Raw genomic sequence first — 24,516 nt, 5'->3', positions numbered from 1 at the left:
CTATTGCAATCACAGGGGCTGCAACTGCCACCATGGAGCAGCTTTGCTGTCACTGCAGCCAGGAGGGGAGGATTCCTTCCCCTCTGCCACTCCAGTGCCAAGCCCACCTACTGAAGCTTGGGTGGGAGATGTGTGAAGAAGGACAGGGAGTGTGGCCCAAAATGAGAATTTGAGGGTCACAGAGCTCAATTCATGCACCGACACCGTCTGTTTTATTGCTGCCTGTACCTGAAGCAGTGTGAAAGAACACAGTAAAACCATGACTTTCTTGGTAGAGTTCCCTGACCCTAGGATCACAGAGAGATAAACATTAGTGCCATTAAATAGTCCAAGGCCAAGGGGAATAATCCAACATACAGTTTGCCTGGGACATCTCAGCAAAGCAAATTACAGAGGCAGGGCTGAGATTAACACTAAATCGCTGATGGACAGTGATCGGTGAACCTAAAAGAATCAGATTCCAGGTCTGGTTCTGCATAAAAAAATCTGAATCCATCTTTTGGAGGCCCTGTTCTCTGAACTGTGTTATCTGTCTTCCACTCCCAGCAGGCCTTGCCTCTCCTCTGCATTGCTGTAAGTCTTCTTGGAGGTGAGTCTTAGCAACCTACTAATCCTTCCAATGCTGGAACTCATCTCCAAGGCACAACTGGGCAGCTACAATTTGTGTGGGATTTGAGAGCTCAGCTGCTAGATCTGCTCTACCCTTCTATCTCTAGGAAAATGATCTTCTGGGGAGCAGGCAGCTTCCCTTCCACCATTCAGATGCAGCAGGGCCTGGAAATGTTCCCCCAAGTTCTGCTGCTTTCTCCTACATTTTGGCTGATACCCCAGAGTGCAGTGGGGACTTAAGATAGGCCTGATGTCTCAGTGTCACAGTGCTTTAAAGAGCAGTGCACAGTCAGGAGCAGCACGACCTGGGGGAGGGCTTCCCAATCCCACCTCAGAAAACCAGGGATGGTGTGAATTGGAGCGGGGCAGTGGGCCTGCCAACTGGCCTCTGAAATTTTGAAAGAGGATGCTCACCACTTGGACTGTTCAAGTGGACTACAGCACTGAGCTTCACCCATCCTCCACCATCTAAGAAGTGGGAAGGAGTGTAAAGAGGCCATTTTTTGGATGGATCCCTCTGAAAGGGCTATGGGGCATCCTGAGTCAATTTATTCAAATATTTAGAACGTCAAAAAACACAGAGGTTTGAGAGGTTCTTATTGTATGCAGTCCCCTTTGCTGTTCCTGGCAGGACACAGCAGTTTTTGCTTTTTGTCACTACCAGGTGCTTGGTCGTGCATCCCCACCAGGAGACAGGAGGTCTTCTTGTTAACATTAGCTTAATGGTGTGGAAGCCTAGTGTAAATCAGAACACTTATACCATGCGTTCCACCACCCCAGAATGTTCTCTTCCCCTGGAGAGTGAGCTTGTTCTGTTGAAACTTCATCCAAAATGTGCAGATATTTTCTACTAGAGATGGACCCAGGCTGCAAAGATCAGATTTTACTCCTTTCCCCAAAGTTCAAAGTTTATCAAAGTTCTGATTGGAAAACATCTCTTTTACACTGTGCCGGAATGGCTCATTTGGCTTTTCTTATACTCTCCCATTCGGTCCTGTCTGCACTTTCTGTTTGGAGGTGAACCCCACATCTCTCTCTCTGTCTCTGTCTCTCTGAAGTACTGAATGAAAGTAAGTCCTGTGTCACAGACAGTCCCCTCCTGTCCAAGGAGTGGTTTCACACTGAACATTTATGTCTGCTCTTGGTGAACTCATCTAGAATGCTTGGCTTCCTCCAAAAGCAGGGGCTGAAAATTGTCTGCTATCTTGTCACTTCATCAGAGAGCATCCTCCAGGCATCATGGCTTTGTTAACTGATGCTGATAAGAAGAATATCCAACACATCTGGGCAAAGTTATTTGAGAATCCAGAAGAGAATGGCAAAACAATTGTGATCAGGTGAGTCACGACATTCAAGGGTTTCCTGCTTATCTGGGTTTAGTTCCTGCTGTCATTTTAATTCAAACCATAGTGTAAAATATGCTATAAAATGTAGCTTTCTTCTGTGCTTGTTTGTGACATCTGATATCCTCACTGTTGTTCCTTCTGTCTCTACTAAACATAGCTGTTGTGAGATATCTTTTATTGGACCAATTTCTGTAGGTGAGAGAGACAATCTTTCAAGCTACACAGAGATCTTCTTCCGGGCTAGGAAAGGTACTCAAGAGTGTGCCAGCTAAATACAAGGTGGAACAGATAGTTTAGCATAAATAGAATATGTGCTACAAGACCATTCAAGGTGAAGTGGCCTGGTGTAACATCCCTGCAGTCATAAGACAAAAAGGGGGGTTAATGGGATACAGATTATTGTAATAAGCCATAAATCCAGTGACTTTATTAAGACCATGATTGTTAGTGTCTAGCAGCAGAGTTATGAATTTAAGCTCCCAGGCTCGTCTTTTGAAAGTGTTGTGCAGGTTTCCTTTGAGGGTGAGGACTCATAGGTCAGATACAGTGATTGCTTTGTGAAAAGTGTTCTCCCACAGGTGATGTAGTGTTTTTGTCTTTTATCATTGTCTCCCTAATATTGTGGGACTGACACAATTACAACAACACTGCATATACCTGCTGTGAGTGTATTTATACAGTGACTGTGATTGCCCGCGAGACAGACTTGCAGATAAAGGTCGTAGCAGAGCACCATACATTTGATTTTACTCCACTGGAAACTTTTCACTCTTCTCCTTCCCCATGAAACATCCCTCTCTGTTTCTGTGCTGCTTGAGAGTGAAGACTTAGGGCATTACTCTGTAACGGGATGAGCAGGTCTGCTCTGTTCTCTGAGCTCCTCTCATCTTCAGCGTGTGGTTTTGTTTCAGTCAATAATATGAACTCCAGGTTCAGTTCAAATTCTAAATCCATAGATTCTGAAGCTGGGCCTTTGGACTAAGGGGATGGAGATGCCTGGTGGACAGTGACAACATGCATCCTTCTCATCAGTTTGGCATGAGGTTCAAGAAGACAGAAAGCCCTCGTTCTGCCTTTCCCCTTTGCTGTCTGGTCTCTGAGCTGAAGAGGGTTATTCAAACTGAAATGTGCTTTGAAATAATGTTCATTAAAAATATAACTGTTCCTTTCATTCTGCCCTTTACTATGATGCTCATTGTGCAGGATTCCTTTCCCCTCCCACTACATTCACTGAGGACGCACTATTATTCCCTTTAATAGTTGCTGGCCAGATGTGTTCCAGGATAATGCGTTCTTCTAAGAGGTTTTGTTAATGAGTGTGCATCAGGTGATCTACCAAAGGGACTGAACAGCTTTGGGAGTGAATTAGTCAGTTTCTATCCTCTGTCACTGAGGGGGTGATATTGCTGCACATTTAAAATTGCTGGTCCAAGATACTGAGCATTACTCTTTTGTAAATTCCTTGAAGTCCATCTGTTCACACTTGGACTTTTGTAATGTTGCAGCTGTCACTCCTAAGCACCCTTGGGAATTTGTCTAGCTAAAACAGTATGATATAAATAGCTTCATACAAATACAGGACAGGAGTCACACTATGAGAGGGTGCTAGTTCACTCTGAAAGGGAATGCTTTGGATTAAGGGGGTCCTCTTCCTTCAAATATCCTTTGTTTTTTGCCACCTGGACCTACCCCAAGTTTGTCCTTTTGGATACCCCAGTAAACAGTTAAGCAGCTGTCACAATTAAGAGAAGAGGCCATTCAATATATCAGTCTGAAAAACATATAATGAAATAAAATGATTTACTGAATCAAAATACAGGGCTTCTTTTAATGTATATTTGACAAACTCTGTAATAAGAAGCCTCAACTGAATGTTTCACCCTGGCTAAATACCATGCAATTGAACTTACTGGAGGAGTAACTAGACTCAAATAAATTGGTTAGTCTCTAAGGTGCCACAAGTCCTCCTTTTCTTTTAGACTAAATTCTGTGGCCTGTTTTATACAAAGAGATCAGATTAAATGATCTAATAGTGCCTCTTGCCTTAAAAATTTATGAAGCCTCAGTACTGGCCAGATATGTCCCCATTAAGCAGAATTGTTGCTGTTACTGCCCCAACTAAGCAAAGTTATCACCTTTCACTGTCATTAGTACCTGGAAAGAGGGTCCAATGACCTCTATCTCCTGGTAACACGGAGCATAATGTTTCAGGGCAACAATAATTAGCACCAACCAGAATGGATTAAGAAGTCATAATGGGAAGTTTTTCTGAACTTTGATGTGGAATTCTCAGGAACAGGCCTTGTTGCCAGATTTCCAGAGCTTATGGACTGAGACCTACGGACGCACCCTGGTGGTCCACAGGGGCCTGAAACTGGGAGCACCTCTGTTTTGGTGCAAATGCATGTTGTCACTGTAACTGGGCACCAAGCCCCAAGACTCTAGCTCAGAGACAACCCATACCTGTTGATATCAGGAGGGCACAGTGTAAAGGTTCAGCCGCCCCAAGAGCAGCTCAAGCCCTGGCCCCTTACTCTCAGTCTCCCCTCCCAGAAAGCAGTGGATCCTCCCTGCAGCTTCCAGCTGTTGCTCCTACCTCTGCGCGTGGTTGCAGCTCATGGGCTCTGGAAGTTGCTGCACAGAGAGGGGGCCCAGCCAGATCATGTGACCAAGTGGGGCCGGCAAACCCTGGCAGAAATCAGGGGCGGGGGAGGCACATGATCTGTGGGTCCCCCACACGTCATCTTTAAATGGTAGGGAACACATTGTTGAACAATCACATAGCAAGAAAGGTTTTTCTTGGAATGTATTTCACTGGCTGCTTTTTCCTGATTTAGATCTGGTTCTTCTAACAGTCTTTTTCTTATACTAATATCTTGTATATGCATCACAATTTGATCTCTTATCATTAAATCATATTGATTCTGGAAATTATGTGTCTGACATCTTTAGATATGTTAAAAATTATTCAGAAATCTCTTCCTCCATTTGATTTCTTGAGGGAAACTGAAATCTTTCAGAAATGTTTCATTTCTTGTTTGTAAACAGTATGCCTCAATTTTTTTCTAAGACAAACTCATAGTCAGTTTGTTCTCTAACATTAAGCTCAAATGAATTATATAATGAAATTGCTTCAGTGCCTGCGATATTAAAAAAGATGACAATCTTTTTTTGTTTTATAAGTAAATTCCTATGCCCTCAAAAATAAATCAAATATTTATTTAAACCTTTTCAGCATTTTGCAACATTGTTAGAAATGTCAGAACTCTTAATTGATCCATATTATTTCATTCAAACTTGTTTTTCACTGCTGAGTAACTATTACCTTAATTCATTGCTAGTAATTTAACAATGGCCTTTATTAGATACATAGTTAACATATAGACATTTTAACTCTGGTCAATCTGTCAGTCTAACCTAAAACCAATAGCCTCCTCCCACAGTCATCTCCCACTCTGGAGATACTCTTAAAGCCACAGTAAAACCACAGTGGGCTTGCTTTGCTAATTTGTGATTTTCAGTCACTATTGTTTCTTCCCAATACAGACTCTTCACAGATTATCCTGAGACAAAAGCATACTTCAAGACCATCCCGACTGAAGGCAACCTGCAGGAGGATCCGCTGGTGCGTTTCCATGGCCGGAGAGTCATGGTTGCCCTCAACCAGGTGGCTGAAAACCTGGACAATTGGAAGCAGGCCTGCAGGATTCTGGACCGTCTAGCAGTCAAGCACAAAAATGTGCACCAAGTGCCATCAGTGAATTTCCAGGTACTGATGCATGCAGACATCAAGGGAACATGCTTTGTTTAGAGATTACAGCTATTTGTTCTGGCATGGGGGACAGATCAGTATCCCAGAGGCATAGCTATGCATGTTCACACATTGTGACATGGTTGTCAAAAAGCAGGAGATTAGCATAGGCATGTGCAATAAGCAGTAGAGTTAATAAAGCACCCATGCCATGCAAGTTCAATTGTTTGTGCGATCAAATGTATGGAAAATGAGATCACAGAAGTTTATTACAATAACCCCCCGAGGCCTCAACCAAGATCAGGGCCCTGTTGTGCTGGGCTGTTGTCAGGGTTCCCCCCACCCAACTCTGAACTCTGGAGTGCAGATGTGGGGACCCTCATGAAAGACCCCCTAAGCACCTATTCTACCAGCTTAGGTTAAAACTTCCCCAAGGCACAAATTCCTTTCCTTGTCCTTGAACGGTATTCCTGCCACCACCAAGTGATTTATACAAAAATTCAGGGAATGGGTACTTGGAATCCTTATCCCCCCAAGCCCCTTCACCCCCTTTCCTGGGGAGACTTGAGAATAATATTTCAACTAATTGCCTTAGCAATGTAAGCACAGACCAGACCCTTTGTCTTCAGGCACTGAAATCAATCAGGTTCTTAAAAGAAGAAACTTTATTTTTAAAGAAAAAAGTAAAAGAATCACACCTGCAAAATCAGGATGGAAGGTAACTTTACAGGGTAATAAAAAGATTTAAAACACAGAGGACTCCCCTCTGGACTCAGCTTCATAGTTACAAAAACAGGAATAAAACTACCTTTGTAGCATAGGAAAATTCACAAGCCAAAACAAAAGACAACCTAACACATTTCCTTGCCCTACTTACAATTTCTGTGGTTTTAGATCTATTATTCTAGGTATATTTTCAGGAGATGTTGTACCTGCTTGGTCTCTCTCCTTCCAACCGGAGAGGGAACAACAAAGAGAGCACAAACAAAACCTTCCCCCACACCCCCACCCCAGATTTGAAAGTATCTTCTTTCCTCATTGGTCCTTCTGGTCAGGTACCTACTAGGTTATTTGAACTACTTAACCCCTTACAGGTAAGGCAATTCAGTATAGCTGCCAAGGAGGGATTTTATGCTACCCTTCTCTCTATATTTATGACATTTATTACAATAACCCCCAGAGGCCTCAACCAAGATCAGGGCCTTGTTGTGCTCGGCTCTGTACACACATACAATAATAGACAGTCCTCGTCCCCAAAGAGCTTACAGCCCACACACATAAGATAGACAAAGAAGGGATAGCCCCTATGTTACACAGAGGGAACTTGGATAAGTGACTTTCCCCAAGTCACATCAGGAGTCTGTGGCAGAGTTAGGAACTGACTCAGATCTCTGGACCCACAGCCAGATCCACACCTACATCGTCCTTCCTCTCATCACAAAGTCTTTACAAAGTATTTAACTTCTAATAAAAAAATACCAGCAAAATGCACTTAAATGGGCTTAGATGCAAACACTAACACTTGGTTTGAACCCTGGCTCCAGAAGCTTAAACTAAAAGGAATGATCATTGGGAAGGTGCAGATTTGGGGAAGACATCTAGTGAGTCCTGCAGAGATCAGTGTTAGGTCCAGCCTTAGATAACACCCCCCACGATGCTGAAGTGGAAGCAAACAGCCCATTAGTACAGTTACAGGTGATAGGTGCGGAAATACGGGCAGGACATTATAAAATGAGGTTCAGCCTCCACTGGTAGTTTTTCAAATGTTTTCATAAAATAGCCCATGTCTCAGTAGAGAGAGCATCCAATGGACGCCTCCACTCCTGTTCCTGGCTGCAGCCCACCTCCCCTCCCCCATGTAATTGTTTGACACCCCGTAACACCCACAGCAGTAACTTACATGGAGAAAGTCAAGAGCTGCAGAGGGCTAATAAGGTGACAGGGAGTGCAGTGTCTCCAGGTATAGGAACCGTACTACTAGCTCCAAGCACCCTACCCATAGGAAACCTAACCTACCTCCAAGTATCCTACCCATAGGAACCCTAACCCTACATTGGGGAGTCCTACTCATGGGAAACCTAACTCTAGGGAGGGAAGACCTATCCATAAGAACAGTAACCCTAGCTCCAAGTAACCTATCAATATGAATGCTATCCATAGCTCTAATTTCTCCATAGCAATCCTAAGCCTAGGGCCGGGAGCTGTACCCATAGGAACCCTAACTCTAGCTCCTAATACTCTACCCATAGGAAACCTAACTCTAGAGTGGGGACCCTTACCCTAGGAACCCTAACCCTAGCTCTAAGTACCCTTCTCATAGGAACCCTAACCCTAGGGCAGGGAGCCCTGCCCATAGGAATCCTAACCCTAGTTCCAATTACCCTACCCATAGGAATCCTAGCCCTAGGGCAGGGAGCTCTAGCCATAGGAACCCTAAATCTAGCTCCACATAACCTACCCATAGGAATCCTAACCCTGACTTCTAGTACCCTACCCATATGAACCCTAACCCTAGGGCGCAGAGCCCTGGATGACTCTCAGCTCCATGGCTCCCTCACATCTGAGCCAAAGTCTAATAAGCACAAGAGCTGCTGCTCTACAAAAGCCACAAGAATTTAACGTTGTAACATAAACAGAGAGGTAAGAGTAGGTAGCCCTAGAGGTGAGGAGAACAGGGGCAGTCAGTTTGGGATTCTGCTCCCAAAGGATGTAAGAGGATTGATAACTGGTAGGCAGTGCTGCCAGTCACTCCAGGGTTACTGCACTGCACCTAGGGGCTTGTTCAGAATTGGTTCCTTTCAAGCTGAAGAATTTACCAACCTTAATGCAATTTTGCATTTGTGTCTCACTCGCTCTGTGTTCCTTTGACAGAGCATGTTTCAGGTGATCCTGAATGTCTGCAAAGAACTCCTGGGAAATGAATTCAGCACCGAGGTGTCCCTCTCCTGGGTGAAGCTCTTCAGTCTGCTCTCTGAACAAATAAATGCATCTTACATGAGCACTTCCAAGTCCTGAAGTGACCACAGTCGCTCTATAGCTATTGAAGAAAGGAGACTGGTTCTGTTCATGTTGTTATATATATATAGTTCTAGATCTGATGGAATAAAGGGAGACTCAGCAACATATTTCTTGATCAGTGTTTGATTTCAGAACACAGGAATTGCTAGACTGCATCAGACACAGATCCATCTAGTCAGGGTCATGTCTGACAGAGGAAGAAAGGGTGGAAGAGCCCTACAGTAGGCAGATGTGGGATAATCTGCCCTCCACATTCATATATTCCAAGGCCAGAAGCAATCCCAGGGAAGATCCTTTAGAAAAACATCCAGACTTGATTTAAAAATTGTCCGCGATGGAGAATCCTCAGTGACCCTTAGTAAGTTGTTCCATGGTTAATTACTCTTATACCTTATTTCCTGTCTGAATTTGTCACTGGTCACCTGTCCATAGTGTGATTGTGTGGTATGTAGCACACACTGACTAACACCCCATCTTGTGCTTTACCTGCTTCCCACAGCGATTCTCAAACTGTGGGTCAGGACTCCAAAGTGGGTCACAACCTCATTTTAATGTGGTCATCAGGGCTGGTGTTAGACTTGCTGGGGTCCAGGGCCAAAGCCCAAGCCCGAGCCCCACTGCCTGGGGCCCAAGCCCAAGCCCGAGGCCCACTGCCCGGTGTGGCAGGGCTCAGGTTACGGGCTGAAGCCCTTGGCCTTTGGCTTTGGCTCCTCCGCCTGCAGTCGTGGGGCTCAGGCTTTGGCCCGCCCCCTGGGGAGGTGGAGCTCGGGTGGGCTCAAGCTTTGGTCCCCCCTCCTGTGGTCATGTAGTAATTTTTGTTGTCAGAAGGGGGTCTCCATGCAATGAAGTTTGAGAACCACTGCCAGTTAGGCACTGATCAGTAAGTGTTCAAGATCATTTTCTAACAGCTATCAGTAACCTGAAAACGGGTGGTGCCATTTTTTATGTAGACTGCCACATCCTTGTTTACCCTTTTGCCCACTGATCCTTCCAAAATAGGTTCTAAACATTGATTTTAACATTCCAGTCATGGGAATCATCCCACCAAGTATCAGTAATACCAACTGAGCCAAATTTATGCTAATAAATGAGCAATTCCAATTCGTCTCATTTGTTACCCATGCTGCTAACACTGGTATATAGTTCAATTCAATAATTTCTTCTCTTCATGTCCTTTAGGTGCTTGATTAGTTTTGTTCTCAACATCTCCATTTTGTGTGGTGTGCTCATATCTTCCCTCCCTTTGTCCTCCCATTTTGTTTCACAGAACCATGGTCTGATGACACATCCCAACCTCTCAGCCTCCATCTGACAGCTTGGATGCTCAGTGGTTAATTCCACAGGAAACAGTGTGTTCCCTAGAGGTTCAAAATATATGTATTTTTAATAGCAGGAATCCATCCACCAGCTATGCTTACCTCATGAAGTGGGGTACCACTACTCTCTGTGGTACCAGTAGAGGGGTACTCCTTCTTTGCAGGCTTCTACACAGCTTATTCTGGGTCACCTGCTCCACCGAACGGGGACAGGGCTCTCCCTCCATTCCCTGAGAGTTCACTTGGCAGCTAGTTCCACATTCTATCCTCCTGTAGAGGGAAGATCTGTTTTTTTCCACCCAAGTACTATTGGATTTCTAAAAGGGTTACAAAGACTTCCCACCTTTAAGAGATCCCCTGGGTTTCACGGGGTCTAAATTTGGGTTTCAGCTGTAACAGGCCTGTCTAGGGGTACTGCCCTCCAGCATGCCCCTTTGTGGCCCTGCATGTGCTCCCTGTCTCAGTTTCCTCCTCCCCAGGGTGTTCTATCTCTTCCAGGGTTCATGTGGCTGAGCCCTCCCGCTGGGTCACTGAGATCAATCCCTTTTCAGGGTAACAAGTCCAAACAATGGTCTCAAAGGTTCTTCTGGCTTTCAGGGCTCCTCTGAAGCCTGTCCTCTGGGCCTTCTTCCCAGTACCTTTTAGTCTCTCTTTCTCTCCTTAAACCATAGTCCCCAGCTCTCCTCCTTGGAGCTGGGTTGTGAGTTAGCCAGGTGCAGGGCCTCAGCCAGCTTCTTTCTCAGCTGGCCCCTTCCGCCCATTTAGTCCTCAGCCTCAGAAAGTTCAGCAGGCAGCATTGTCCTACTGGTGCCTGCCCTGCTATGAAAGGTAGGGTTGCCAGTTTTGGTAGGATGTATTCCTGGCTGTTTCATCATATGACATAATCTTTAATTGAAGATTAATCTTTAATTCCTGGAGACTCCTGGGTTGGCAACCCTAAAAGGTGTTACGGGGGCGGGGGGGGGGGGAGGCAACAACATCCTCTACCACTATCTCCTAAGTCCTTGCATATATATTGGACCTTTCAAAATCTTAAAGGGTCACACCACGCAATGGGAGTGGGTGACCACTGGGCTCCACTACTCTTGATGGACTGTTCTTCCAGCCCTGCCGCAGCCCACAGGCTCTCATAGTCACATGGGGCTTCTCCCGGTTCATGCACGTCAATGGCAATAAAGATACTGGTTTCCGTTCCAGCTGTGCACCCTGCTCTCTTCATGTACCCAGATGTCACTACATGATCAATTTGGCCCTAGAGTGGGAACTCATCTAATGGCATTGACTGTGCTGAATGAATCAGAATAGACCCCAGGTCCCTCTCCCAGAGCTGGGCTGGCTCTGCAGGGGCAGTAGGAATGAGACAGAGCTGTCACTGACATACACAGCTATGGCTGGGAGTGGGGCCCTGATACAGAGTAGCCAGTCCCTATGGGTAGATCAGGCCAGCGCCGGTGTGTCAGAGCAGCTGGGCCCAACTAAAGCCAACTAAAGGAGGCAGGGCTGAGAGTGAGAGTAAGAACAGTGTTGAACTTGCCAGCAGGTCAGATTCAGACATGCCAAACCAGCAAAAAAACCCACAGAAACTGGGCTTAGTTTTGGCTTAATTGGCTTTGAGTTTTTGGCTTGTAGCTTGTTTGGCTTGTAGCTTTTTGTAGCTTGTTGTTTCTTTTTTTCTTTTTCTTTTTTGATTGGCTCCCAGCAAGCAGGGGCAAGGGGCAAGCAGGGGCAACGCGGGGGAGAGAATCAGGGGTGCACAGTGAGCCCACTACAGTCCCAGACTGCAGGCCGGGGGGATCTAGTCACATAGGGTGTTGGGGTTCGTAGTGATTGGCTTGTTTTGAAATGGGATTAGCTTGATTTTTGGCTTATTGTGAAAGTCAGCGTGTTTGTTTGTCACGTGAAAGTTGTCAACTGGTCAGATTGGATCAGAAATCCCCAAGACAAGGCCACAAAGTCACTCTACAGGGCAGAGCCGCACTTCAGAATGGATTGTGTCACCCATTAGTGTGACTCCTAGAACCGCGAGAACTGGCCAGCTTTGTAATGTGCCAGATACTCTATTGCCTGGATATTAACTGCATGGGTGATGGGTTAGTTATTAACTACACGGATGCTGGATTCGTTATTAACTACATGTTATTAACTGCATGGCTGGTGGGATTTTTCTGGTCAGGTGTTTGATGCTCACATAATTTTCTTCTTGCTGGAGCTGGCCTCACTCCAGTTCAAAGCAAAGCTAGTGGCAAAGCCACCTCAATTCTGGAGTGGAGTTCAGAACCTGGGCAAGATCCAGATCCAGCTATTACGGTTGCTCCCTCTTTCTATAATGAGCTGAAACCAAGCCCTGTGTCAGACAGCACTAAACTCCTGGAGGTTCAGACCCAGATCTGTGTCACAGGCCCATCTCTAGCTTTGGCTGGTTGGTTTGGTACAAGTATCTGTTTGAAGCCAGGTTGGCACTGTTAGCAGTAGCGGTATGAGTATAAAGCAGGTTGACAGCGCCATCTGGAGGCAGCAGAGGTTTATGGTCACACTGTCATTTTGTGCATCTGTTTTGAGCTCAGCCATACTGATCTTGTCACTCCTGCCAGGGTCACAGTGCAGTGCCCATCGAAGGAAGGCTTCAGCCCTGTCCCGAAGCTCAGCATGCACAGCTCTCATCCAGGGCAGGCTGTGTTGATAAAGGTGGGGTCTGGTCCAACAATGGGTAAGATGTTAATAAATAATAATAATACCAGCTTTTCATCAGCAGACCTCAAAGTGCATTACACAAGAGGTCAGTATTATCCCTATTTTACAGATGGGGAAACCAAGGCACAGGGTGCTGAAAGGACTTTCCAAGATCACCCAGCAGGCTAGTGGTGGAGTTGGGAAGAGAGCCTAGGTCTCCTGAGTCCCAAGCCAGTACAGTGCTCTATCCACTAGGACACACTGCTTCCCCTGAAACTCTTACAAGATTAAAGAGTTCAGTGCGGCCTGGAGTTTCATAGCAAGTTATTGCTGGCAGCTCCTATTGTAATACCCACCATTAAAATCATTTAAAGCTTTTATTAAAGACACAGAAAAAGAAAGAAAACAGCTAAAGCATTTGAAATGTGAAGTATTAAGTAAGGCTTATTCTTTTCTCTTTACCTATAGAGAGTTTTTTGTAGAGGATATCTCTGTTTTACCAGTATTAACTGTCCTTTTGAGGGGAAAAGAGAAGCAGTTAGTTGAGATAGGCTGGAGCTGTTGTTGCTGTTGCTGGTGGTGTTGTGCTTGGAATCCAATCCTGGTTTCTTGAAGACAAAACAAGACAATCACACACACAAGTGGAGCAAAAAAAACAAAGGTTCCAACTCTGGTGCCAACTTTCACTTGCAAGTTCACCACTGGAGAAACACAGGCCTGGCCCATGGTCTGATCAGGACCTGGCAAACTGTTCCCAGAACAGGGCTGTTGAAGGCATTGCTGGTAGCTGCCTCTCTGCTCAGGGGCATGTTGCAGAAAGGGAAGAAGTCTTTGCTGGCTCTGACAGGCTCTTAATATATCAGACTGGAAAAAATGCCTAATTTTTTAACCGTGAGAGTAATTTACCATTGAAACAACTTACCAAAGGGGGTGGTGGATTCTCCATCTGACCATTTTTAAAATCAAGATTGGATGTTTTTCTAAAAGAATCATTTATTAATATTTTCTAGGAATGATTTTGGGCCAGTTCTCCAGCCTGTGTTATGCAGGAGGTGAGACTAGATGTTCACAATGGTTCCTTCCGGCCTGGAATCTCTGAATGTCTGAATTACACAATGGCAAAAGGAGAGAGATAGAGAAGAGGAGAAATAAAGTGGGGGGAAGGAAAATAATGTACAAAGGATGGGGTTACAGCAGGAACCCACATCTCCCATTCCAGGTGGTGTTCAGACTCTAGCTGAAGCTGGGGAAGGGGAGGTGTCATTTGATTCCCTCTCTGGCCTGGTCTGGTCAGAATGTCTGTCAGGAGCAGGACAGTGAAGGGCCAATGCTGTCATCACAGAATTGCAGGAGACAGTGGGGGCGGCTGCCTCCTTCTGGTCCAGGCATCCCACCTCTCCCACTCGCTGATCCCCAGAAAAATGGGTGGCAACCTCAGTGTCACCAACCTCACGAGAGTAAAATTCCTGAGTCAGACCCCAAAAATCATGAAACTGACCCAAAAAGATGCAAACGCCTTTCAGAGTCAGGGCCAGCATGCATGTGATGTGAGAACTGTCTACCTGTAATGCACCCAAAAATGCACAGCTCTCCGGCTGCTCAGCTCGAGACTCCACATACCCTCCCCTCACCCCGAGACAGGGGAACTGCCAGTAATTGCCTAGCACTCTCCTGACCCAGCAGCAGCATTTCCCTGTCTCCCGCCAGGTCCAGGCCAGGGTAGGGTTGCGTCCTTAGCCATCCAGTGAGAAATTCCAAAATTCTGAAAAACATTTCGTGTCGTGTCAGCACAAAGAGCAGGAGGCAGTTTCTTTGCTCACAATTCCAAATCTTTGCTCACAATTCCAAAACCCCTAATCCCACATGGTTTGGTTCCTATTCCACCTTGCCATGCTGGTCTGTGGTTTGGCTCGTGGCTTCTATTATTTCAGCTGTCATTAAACAAAAAGGCATTTAGCTGCTCTCTTCATTTAGCCTGAATGAAAGACAGCTATCGTGACCACCAGCTGAAGGGAGGTTTGTGACTGTCCATAGATCAAAGAGACAAGGTGGGTGAGGTAACATCTTTTACTGAACCAACTTTGGTTGTTGAGAGAGACAAGCTTTCGAGCTTACCCAAAGCTCTTCTTCTTGTCTCTCGCACCAAACAGAAGTTGATCCAGTGAAAGATAACACCTCAGTCACCTCATCTCTCTAATATCCTGGGATCAACATGGCTACAGCAACACTGCATACACAGATCACAGACACACTCCCTGTTATAACATAACACTGGTTTAGTATAAGTCTGTGTTAGCAATTTAGGGCCAGTTTTTAAAAAGTATTTACATGGCTCAGGAACTGGGCACCTGGGCACTTTTAAAAATCTAGCCTTTAATATTTAACACTGTCAAACACTTAATTCTTACTGTTTGGGGGCAGGGGATTAAATGCCTTTATATTGACCCATCAAAGTTATTACCAATATCACAGAAACTGCAAACCTCAAAGAAAAGGAAAAAGGAAACAAAGCTTTGGTAAAAGATGAAAAAACATGAATAACTGGCAAAGACCCCTCACTGTTCATAGTTTGTTTTGTATGCTTGGTCTAAATCAGTTAAACAAGCATGTGCCTTAGGGGGTTGGCTGGGCTCAGTCACCACCTTTCCCCCTTTGCAATGATGCCAGCAGCATGCTGCACTTGCTCAGTATGCAGAGCCTGGCCATGTCCAGCAGAAGTTGCTGAGTCAGGGGCTGCCTCTCTCCTTGCCGATAGAAGAGCAGGTTATCTAAATGAACCAACAAGCAGATCACCCAGCCCCTTGCCTGTGTCTCCACAGCACACCCTGGGACCTGGGCTTTCACAGGCAAAGGGAGCCCCTTCGTAAACTATTGGCAGCACATCCCTGGAGAGAGATAGCTCAGGGACCCTAAACCTCCCCCACAGTGGCAGCTCCCTCCCCCACAACCTCTATGTTGATCTTGCCCCTCACAGACCTGATCTGAGCATAGGAGAAGATGGGTGGTGCCCTGTGGTGTCAGGGTCAATTTGGAGTCTTGCTGCAGCTCCCAGCCTGGGCTTTAAACCATTTGGCCCTGACTCCTCCAGAGCTCATGTGGCTGTCAGCCATGGCCCAGAGCTGCAGCGGGCAGCCTGGGCCTGGGTAGAGGGGCACATTTCAAAGCCCCCCATCCCTCTGACACACAGGAACAGCTCTGCTCTGCTGTGCCCAGGCAGCCCAGGTCATAGCTGGGATCTCGTATTGGACTATCAGCAATAATATATTACAATGAATGGACATATCATAATAATGCAGTGACCTAACCTGCCCCCTATACACACTGCGCCTTACAAATACAGACACGTACCCCTCTATAAACACACTGCCCTGCACCACTCACACATAGTCTCTCCCCTGCTATACACACATGCACCTTCCCTCCAAGCACAGACACACGCCCTCCTGCACGCGCACATGGCTTAGCTCCATGGATGCTCCTAGGTTCAGTGGGAAGTTGCTGGTATGACACGCTGTTCATACAAGCGTTGGCAGAGTGTGGCCAGAGACAGAGGCCTCAGATGCCTGGCAGAGGGGATTTGACCCATCCTGGGTCCAATGTCCAGGGTTTGATCCCCTGGGTCCCTCTGTCATTCCTCTCCGCTGCTGCCCTAGGGGCAGGTCACTCACTCTGGAGAAGGATGCTGTCTCTGCGATCTTGCACTGTATCCCGCATTCAGGTAGTGGTTTCCTCATCACTCAGCGATGAGACATTCTCCATGATCCCTGACATTCTCAGGGGATCCCTCATGCCCTCGCCTCCCCACACACATACATTGCTCCTGTCTACACACACTCCCTTCTCCATAGACACACACTCTCCACCAGGCTCACACATACTTCCCCACAAAGCCCAGGATGTGCTGTGATGGGGGGTGCCAGGAGACATGGAGTAGGTATGTTGGAGGTGGACCTTTCTTGCTTTACTCTGCCTGAGTGCCATGGGGAGCCTCCTCTTCTGAGCTCAAGGCTCCCTTTTCCTGATAAAGCATCACTTTATTACAGACTTGATTTGAGGGACGGTGTGAAGCAGGATTGGAGGGGTCTGAGGGAATCGAGGGGTGTCTCTCGCCCTGGCTTTGGAGCTCCAGAATCTTGTCTGCCTCCCTTTGAAATCCATTTGTAGGGCTGGTGCTGTCCCTGCTCTGTGCTGGGTGCTGTGCCGTGGGGGGTGGGGTGGGGGAATTGGCCCAGCTGCAGCTCTGCATTCCCCTGCCTCTGTGGAGCCAAGCCAGGATTTCACACTTGCTGTTCCCTGGGGCCCTGGCAGGCTCCCTGGAGCCTCTGCAACCAGTGTGTCCCGTGCAAGCGCCAACACTGGACTAATCCTGCTCCCATGGCTCGCAATGGGGGATGTGTCCTCACTGGGTGCAGGATGCAGCCCAGCAGTCTGCTAAGCACTGGGGAAATCTTTGTAGTGTCACGGTTTGAAGAATGTGCACAGTCTTACCACCAGCCATGCCAATGTTCTCTTAAAATTACCTCTCAGGCGCCATCCTGCTGAGCACTCCTGGGAAGTGCTGAGCACCCTCTACCTCCATTTGCCCTAGAGGGCGCTCAGCCCAGGGCAGGATCAAGTCCCTGGAGACTATCCATTGCCAAGGGCTCCTGACCACACCCCAAAGGCTGGGTGGTGAGCTCTCGCTGCTCTCTATCGGCCCCTTGCAGCAGGCGAGGCACTGGACACCCAGAAGACCAGGCACGCCCTGGCTGGCTGCAGCGATAACGGGGCTCAGAGCCATGCTGAGGGTTTGCACCTCACTGCCTAGTGCTGCCGATTGAAATTCAGTTACTGTCTGTTTACCATTCTAGGCCTCACAGTGCTTCTGCGTGGAGGTTCAGAACCAACGTCTCTCCAGCACAATAGTCTTAGATGTGCTGCCCCAGGAGCACAGAGCCCCTGAGAGCAAGCATCCAGATGGAGGTGCTCTGCTGGTGTCTCTTTCCTAGGCATAAAGAAAAGGAGTACTTGTGGCACCTTAGAGACTAACCAATTTATTTGAGCATGAGCTTTCGTGAGCTACAGCTCACTTCATCAGATGCATACCGTGGAAACTGCAGCAGACTTTATATATACACAGAGAATATGAAACAATACCTCCTCCCACCCCACTGTCCTGCTGGTAATAGCTTAGTAACTCAGTAAAGAGTTGTCACTTTGGATGGGCTATCACCAGCAGGAGAGTGAATTTGTGTGGGGGGGTGGAGGGTGAGAAAACCTGGATTTGTGCTGGAAATGGCCTAACCTGATGATTACTTTAGATAAGCTATTACCAGCAGGACAGTGGGGTGGGAGGAGGTATTGTTTCATATTCTCTGTGTATATATAAAGTCTGCTGCAGTTTCCACGGTATGCATCTGATGAAGTGAGCTGTAGCTCACGAAAGCTCATGCTCAAATAAATTGGTTAGTCTCTAAGGTGCCACAAGTACTCCTTTTCTTTTTGCGAATACAGACTAACATGGCTGTTACTCTGAAACCTTTCCTAGGCATGGTCAGGAACTCAGCATATCTCCTGCATGACAAAGCCCTCACCATCCTGTCTGTGACCTTTCGTGTTTGTCTGTAGTCTCCCTTAGCTCATGGTTTTCAGTGTCACATTTGGGAGGGTGGGGGTGGGGGCAAGTGAGTGCTGGATATTACTGGAGAGGGGGCTGGGCTGTTATCAGAAGATGGAAACACTGAAAGTTACACAGCGTAGGCACTGAAAACTAGAAAGTCATGGTAGCTTCATACACAGCACCCAAGTAATGTGCAAGGATGATGCTGGTTTGGCACATGGCTCCTACCCACCTACCTTCAAACCCCCTGACCCAGAGAATATCAGAACTACACTTAAAACCAAAGTAATGGAAAAGGGGAGCGTCCATGGAGCAGGAGCCTATAGTGGTTTCTTTTAACAGAGAAATTGAAAGAGGACATAGCTACTCTTAGCAGATTGGGGACCCTGCTCATGCCCGGACATTTTCCCCATTCAATCACAATGCCACATTCAAACTATTTACAAAACGTCTTTACAAAAACTAGAATGCCTGGCCACCAGGATATTGCTGGATCTACTCCCACGAAAGCTCTCTGTAAACTTTTCCCCTCCCCAGTGGAAGAGCATATATGTTTAGCTGAAGACAAGGGAGAATAAGGAGCCGGGCTACTTTAAATGTATTTTGCAAAGTTTCTCTCTCTCATATCTTCCCTCTCTTAAACAGCTGATTACCTTTCCCCAACACAGAGGGTCCTTCTGTCATTCCTTTGGAAGTCTGGGGTCAGTGAATTATGGGACTTAGAAAAATGGATGTTTCTTCTCTGAGATGAGCCTCTGCATCCTCCTGTTTATGAGTCTCATCTCCCAGAACTCTGGTTACTTTACAGGCAAGGAGCCTTCATTCTTTTAGCACATTTTAAACATTCTGGCACTTTGCTTGGTTACCTTGCAAAACCAGCCAGTGGTTCTGACTTCACACTTCCTTTATAGATCAGCCTCCAATCAAAGCCATGCACAGGCCTCGTTTTGCTCTTTGGACTCTGTATGGGTTGATACAGTTAATTATTTCTCTGAATATATTATAACATCTGAGCTTGTGCTGCCGAGAGTCCACAGGAGGACACAACAATTATAAACTCAGCATGAGAAGAAGAAGAAAAAGCATCTGGTTATTCAGCACTTTCCACCTGATGATCTGTAAGCACATGGAGTGGTAATGTTATTATCCCCATTTTAGAGACAGGGAAAACTGAAGCAAAGGACTTTTCCTGTTGGACATTTGCATCTCCTGTTGAGTGCAGTCGGAGCTGCTGATTTCCTGTTGCTGGGGAGCAAGGCCAAGAGAGGTTAATATGTGACTTGCCCTGGGTCGCAGGAAGGCCAGGGCATAGCACAGACTTCCTATGTGCATGCAGGCAAAGATCTCTGCAGTACATGAATACTTGGATAGAAAACTAGATGGCTGACATGCAGATTCTCCGTGCTCTGCTGGCCTCAGGTTTCTTACATAGCCTCCCATTAGGCGCTTTATGCCATGCACTGAAATCTTACGCACTGTGCTTACCATCATAGGGTGACCAGATGTCCTGATAAAATCAGGACTGTCCCGATTTTTAGTTTTTGTCCTGCGTCCCGACCGATGCACGATCAGGACGCCAGCTGTCCCAATATTGCGGCTTTGGCCGCTCTGACAGGTTTTTGTTTTTTTCTTTGGCAACTCAGCTCAGGCCGCTTTTTTTGTTGCTGTTGTTGCCTCCCCCATCTGTCCCGATATTTTGTCTGTTTCATCTGGTCACCCTATACCATAATGAAATTTGCAGGTTCCTTATGAGCTCCTTGCTCACTTACTGATGCAGTGCTCATAGGGTCTGGAGCTGTTGCAAGGTGCTTAAACTTTCTGCAGGCCCATCCTAAGCTTTGTAAATTCTGGGGTCCTTCAGGGCATAAATTCTGGAGGGTTGCCTTGTTCTCTATGCCACTGCTGGGCAGTACCTGAATTGCTTTCTGGAATAGCAGTTATTCATTACTCCCTTTGAATCCTGACCTTCCTTCTCTGGGCTCTCCCTGGCCTCCCTTGGGATGCAGGAGAGACCTGCTGATCATCCTGGGCCTGCACACTGCTCTCATGCCCACCAGCTATATTGGAAAGAGATCCCAAGCAGAAGCCTCCATCTCACTGAATAATAGATTTGAAATTGTACCTCTCAATAAAGGAATCTGCTGGAGCTTCATAAGATAGCTGGCTGGTTCCTGCTCATGAAGGGGCTCACGGGCCCTGGGCACCAGTGACTAGGCTGAAGAGAACTCATTACCCCTTCCTGCATGCCAGGCACACCCTGGGGCAACGTGCCATCTGACATCAGTAAGGCCAGACTAGCAGAGGGCAGCATCCCTTTCACCTCCTAAGCAAGGGCTTCCAAATGCCAGACCGGGGGACAATTCTGAGTTTGCACCCAGGCACCCTCACTGTCTGTCATGGGGTGGGCTCAGGGCATTGCCTTGTGGGGGTGGGCTTGGCAGAAGCTTTTGCTTTTTGCTCTAACTTAAACCTTGTTCCTCCCTGTTTCCTGGCACCCCTCCCACTTGGCCTGGAGACTCGGGCTGGGTTTGCATTCGGTGTGTTTGACCCCTGCCTCCTGCCTGCATGGGAAGGGTCAGGGGCTTGGTGCAGGGAGCTCCCCGGCTGCCCCACAGCCTTCCCCAGTGGCCTGTTCTCCCCTCTCAGCACTCGCCGGCTTCGCCTGATCCCAGCAAGTCATAGTGCAGACGCTCTATAGACAGGACACATGCTGCGCACCTGCCAGCCCACCCCCGAGTGGGGTCCCCATCCCCTGCCAGCCTGCCCCCCGATGGATTGCCTGGCTCCCTGCCAGCCCACCCTGGGTGGGGTCCCAAAGGTGCAGAAGGCCAGAGGACCTGGTGCCTTGCACGAAGGGAGGGAGCCCAGGCCCCCTGACAGCTTTTCCTAGGCTCCTTGCCATAGATGCTGGGACTGGGGGAGCTGTCACACCCCCTGGCTTGAAGTGGTTTCTTTTATATATGGGGTTTACAGTTGGATCAATGGCTCTCAACACCCTCACTATATAAATTGTTCCAGCATCCTGCCCCTCACTGTGTGGCTGCACCGGCCCCAGGCAGCTCCACAGCCCCTCCTGCCCAGCGCTGTTCCCATGAACAAACCAGCCCCGAAGAGTCCATGGGCTGGCAGGTTGCAGCTGCACCCACAGGCCTTGGCACAGAGCAGGCAGGGCCTGTCTCCCATACCCTGGAGTCATTAACTAGGTGACAGACCAAAGGAGGGCCTGATTCAGCACTCTGTGCCACAGGCTGGGCTCATGGGGGGTCCAGGGGGAGGCGAGCCAAGGGGGTCCCAGGGCACGTCCTGTCCCCATGGCAGGAGTCTTGGCAAACACCCGCCGAGGCAAAGAACCTGCTTCCCAGAGGGCCTGCTCCTGCCTCCCCAGTCCCCACCTGGGCCCCCAAAGGCTCCATTACCCCAGAGCGCGGCTGCTCAATGAGGAGCAGATCAAAACCCAGAGGCACCGCGAAGCCCCGGCCCAGAGGCGGCTCCCGCTGGGGCCAGCCAGAGGCGAGCTGGGCGGGAGCCACGGGGCTGGGGGCGCCGGGGTCGGCGCAGAAGCTGCTCCGTGCGGGGAAGCGCAGCAGAGACGTGGCCTTTGCAACACACAGGGGCGGACCTCCCGGGACTGGTGTGTGGCTGCGCCGAGGGGTCCCCGCCCGGCCGCCCCCAGGACTGTGCTGGGTGGGGTGCTGCGCCGCAGCGCAACTGGCTGCGCCACGAGACCCACCCGCTGCTGTCGCGCAGCCCAGCTGCCCCCTGCAGGCCGCGCCCTCCCGCCCCAGCCCCGCGCGGCGCAAGGAGAGAGCGGGACAGCACACGTGGAGCGCCAGGCAGCGGCTTTTATTTCAGATCATTGGGCTGCTCAGCTGCTGCGCACAGGGGCCTGCGGAGGCCAGCCCGGCCGAGGCCGCCGCCTAACGGTACTTGGAGGTCAGCACAGCGCTCACAGCGCCCAGGAACTTGTCCAGGGAGACGTGGACGTCGGGGGTGAAGAGGGCGGGGTGGTGGTTGGCCACGACCACCAGGAAGCAGTGGCTCAGCAGCTGGAAGACAAGGCACGCGAGTGAGAAGAGCTGGGAACCGGCTGCACAGGAGGGGCCACCCAGCTACTGCCCGAACCGGCCTCAGCTAGCCTGGCCCCATCCCCCCGGCCCAGTTCAGTCATGGGGCGCCCCTATGACCCAGCAGTCCGGCCCAGGGGCGGGGGCACAGGGACAGCAAGGGCTGCGGGCGCCGCACAGGAGGGAGGTTGGGGAGCGCCCCGGGGGAGGGGGAGCAGCCGGCTCGGACCTGGGGTGTGGGGGGGCATTTCTCCCCGTCACTCACTTTGAAGTTGACGGGATCCACGCGTAGGGTGTGGGCGTGCTTGTCGCTCAAAGCGCTGAGAGCCGTGGCGATGTCATCGATGTGGCTCGCGGCCTCCCCCAGGGCGAGAATCACCTTCTTGCCGTGGTTCCGAATCTGGGTGGAGCCGTGGTGCATGTCGAAGTGCGAGAAGTAGGTCTTGGTCTGGGGGAAGACGCTGAACATCCTGCAAAGAACAAGGCGGGTTAAGGGGGGGCCTGGCCGGGCGCAGACGGGGCGCAGGGCAGAGCGCAGCGGCGGTTACCTCTCCAGGGTCTCGGCGCCATATTCCTCCAGGTGGCCTTGCACCTTGCTCCACACGGCCTTCACGTTGGCCTTGTCACCCGAGCTCAGCACCATGGTTCCGGCTCTGCAACAATCCCTCCAGGGTACCCGTCTGCAGCCCCGGCCACCCTTATATCCCGTCCCCCGGCCCGCCCCACCTCTCCCATTGGCTGGCACCGGGCCTGCCAGGGGCCCGCTGGGCTGCTCTGCATGCTGGATGCCCAGCAGGAGGCACTGGACCCCAGCGAAAAGAGCTGCCCTGCCTCCCGGGCACTTCGCAGGCCCCTGCGCAAGAAGAGGGGGCCTGTCCCCTGCGGGCGCACCGGGGAGAGCAAAACGCAGGGGCAGGCGCGTGTCCTTCATGCTGGGGCCCCCAGGTGCCCCTGGGCTCTGAAGGCCAGAGGAGCTGAGCAATTCCGCGAGGCGGCGCCAGACCCGGCAGCGATCTCCTCGGCCTGCTGCCTAGTGGGCTGAGGGGAGAGCTGTCCAGAGTGCTGGGCTCCTCCGCCTTGGCCGGCGCCTATGGTGGGCAGCCTGGGGGCGCCCATGGAGCCCGTTCGGGGTCTCTGCTCCTAGAGGAAGCGTGAGGCGGCGAGTCTGGTTGGGTGGCCCCAGGCGCCTCCTTGAACTACAGACAAAACGGGAACAAGAAGTCTCAGCCGAGAGTATCTCAGCCCGCAACCCTGAATCCTCTGCCCTGCCTGTGTCTGCTGCGCCCAGCGGATAACAGGTGCTGGGGAGGGGTGGCTCACGCTGCTAAGGCGAAAGTATAAAAAGTAGCATTAGTGCTACTCAGGGGGCAGTTCTCCCACACAGTGCTCCCCATACTGCTCCCTCCTACACACTGTCCCCTGAAACACACTACTCCCCCCCCACACACTGGCCCCCTTGCTAAGAACACAAGAACAGCCATACTGGATCAGACCAATGGTCCATCTAGCCCAGTACTCCCTCTTCTGGTAGTGGCACGTGCCAGGTGCTTCAGAGGGAGTGAATAGAGAAGGGCAATTATTGAGTGATCCATTCCCTGTCCTCCACTCCTGGCCTCTGGCAGTTAGAGGGTTAGGGACACCCAGAGCATGGGGTTGCATCCATGATCATCTTGGCTAAAAGCAGTTGATGGACCTCTCCTCCATGAAATTCTATAATTATTTTTTGAACCCAGTTATAGTCTAGGCCTTCACAACATCCCAGGCAAAGAGTGCCACAGGTTGACTGTTCCTTATGTGCTGAAGTAGTGCCTTTTGTTTGGTTTGCTGCCTGTTAATTTCATTGGGTGATCCCTGTTTTGTGTGTTATGTGAAGGGGTAAAGCACACTTCCTTCTTTACTTTCTCCACACCCCTCATGATCGTATGGAGCTCTATCACACACCCCCCATCCCACCCCAGTTGTCTCTTTTCCAACCTGAAAAGTCCCAGCCTTTTTAATCTGACCTCATACAGAAGCTGTTCCATGTCCCTCATCATCTTTGTTGCTCTTCTCTGTACTTTTTCAAATTCTAATTATTTTTTTAGATGAGGTGACCAGAACTGCACACAGTATTCAAGATATGGGCGGACCATGGATTTATATA

General features: G+C 49.1%; 3 protein-coding genes across 4 annotated transcripts in view; 1 reads left to right on the top strand and 2 right to left on the bottom strand.

The window, feature by feature from the left end:
* PGAP6 (post-GPI attachment to proteins 6) overlaps positions 1 to 21,993 on the bottom strand; it is an 86,146-nt gene extending 64,153 nt beyond the window's left edge. Inside the window, exons 1-3 of one of the 2 annotated variants that reach the window (XM_077827452.1) lie at positions 13,173 to 14,459; positions 10,143 to 10,310; positions 8,527 to 8,677 (exon numbers count right to left, since the gene is read on the bottom strand). The gene's annotated coding sequence lies outside the window, so the exon portion shown is untranslated. Of the gene's footprint in view, positions 1 to 8,526; positions 8,678 to 10,142; positions 10,311 to 13,172; positions 14,460 to 19,175 lie in introns of those variants that run through there. The other variant, XM_077827453.1, reaches the window with a different exon arrangement.
* On the top strand, positions 1,710 to 8,721 carry LOC144271439 (cytoglobin-1-like). Its single transcript, XM_077828797.1, has 3 exons — positions 1,710 to 1,946; positions 5,502 to 5,724; positions 8,578 to 8,721. Exons 1-3 carry the CDS (start codon positions 1,849 to 1,851, stop codon positions 8,719 to 8,721), a joined length of 465 nt encoding a protein of 154 aa, XP_077684923.1. The 5' UTR covers positions 1,710 to 1,848.
* Positions 21,994 to 22,131: 138 nt separating the features above from the next.
* On the bottom strand, positions 22,132 to 23,081 carry LOC144270767 (hemoglobin subunit alpha-A). The gene is made up of 3 exons (XM_077827454.1): positions 22,922 to 23,081; positions 22,639 to 22,843; positions 22,132 to 22,355 (listed from the first exon to the last, which is right to left on the bottom strand). The coding sequence occupies exons 1-3, from the start codon at positions 23,014 to 23,016 to the stop codon at positions 22,227 to 22,229; spliced, it is 429 nt and encodes a 142-aa protein (XP_077683580.1). The 5' UTR covers positions 23,017 to 23,081; the 3' UTR covers positions 22,132 to 22,226.
* Positions 23,082 to 24,516: the final 1,435 nt, after the last annotated feature.

This window comes from Eretmochelys imbricata, chromosome 10, assembly GCF_965152235.1.
Source record: "Eretmochelys imbricata isolate rEreImb1 chromosome 10, rEreImb1.hap1, whole genome shotgun sequence".
NCBI classification, from domain to species: domain Eukaryota; kingdom Metazoa; phylum Chordata; order Testudines; family Cheloniidae; genus Eretmochelys; species Eretmochelys imbricata.
Note: the sequence above shows the minus strand (reverse complement) of the source record. Positions and strands in the feature narration are given on the sequence as shown.

Bases quoted from the DNA above. Each gene is read 5' to 3' on its own strand.
- LOC144271439 (XM_077828797.1), top strand. From the start codon at position 1,849: ATGGCTTTGTTAACTGATGCTGATAAGAAGAATATCCAACACATCTGG. The intron at 1,947-5,501 runs GTGAGTCACGAC...TTCCCAATACAG, and splicing joins GGCAAAACAATTGTGATCAG to ACTCTTCACAGATTATCCTG. The intron at 5,725-8,577 runs GTACTGATGCAT...TTCCTTTGACAG, and splicing joins TGCCATCAGTGAATTTCCAG to AGCATGTTTCAGGTGATCCT.
- LOC144270767 (XM_077827454.1), bottom strand. From the start codon at position 23,016: ATGGTGCTGAGCTCGGGTGACAAGGCCAACGTGAAGGCCGTGTGGAGC. The intron at 22,844-22,921 runs GTAACCGCCGCT...TGTTCTTTGCAG, and splicing joins GGCGCCGAGACCCTGGAGAG to GATGTTCAGCGTCTTCCCCC. The intron at 22,356-22,638 runs GTGAGTGACGGG...CTTGTCTTCCAG, and splicing joins TGGATCCCGTCAACTTCAAA to CTGCTGAGCCACTGCTTCCT.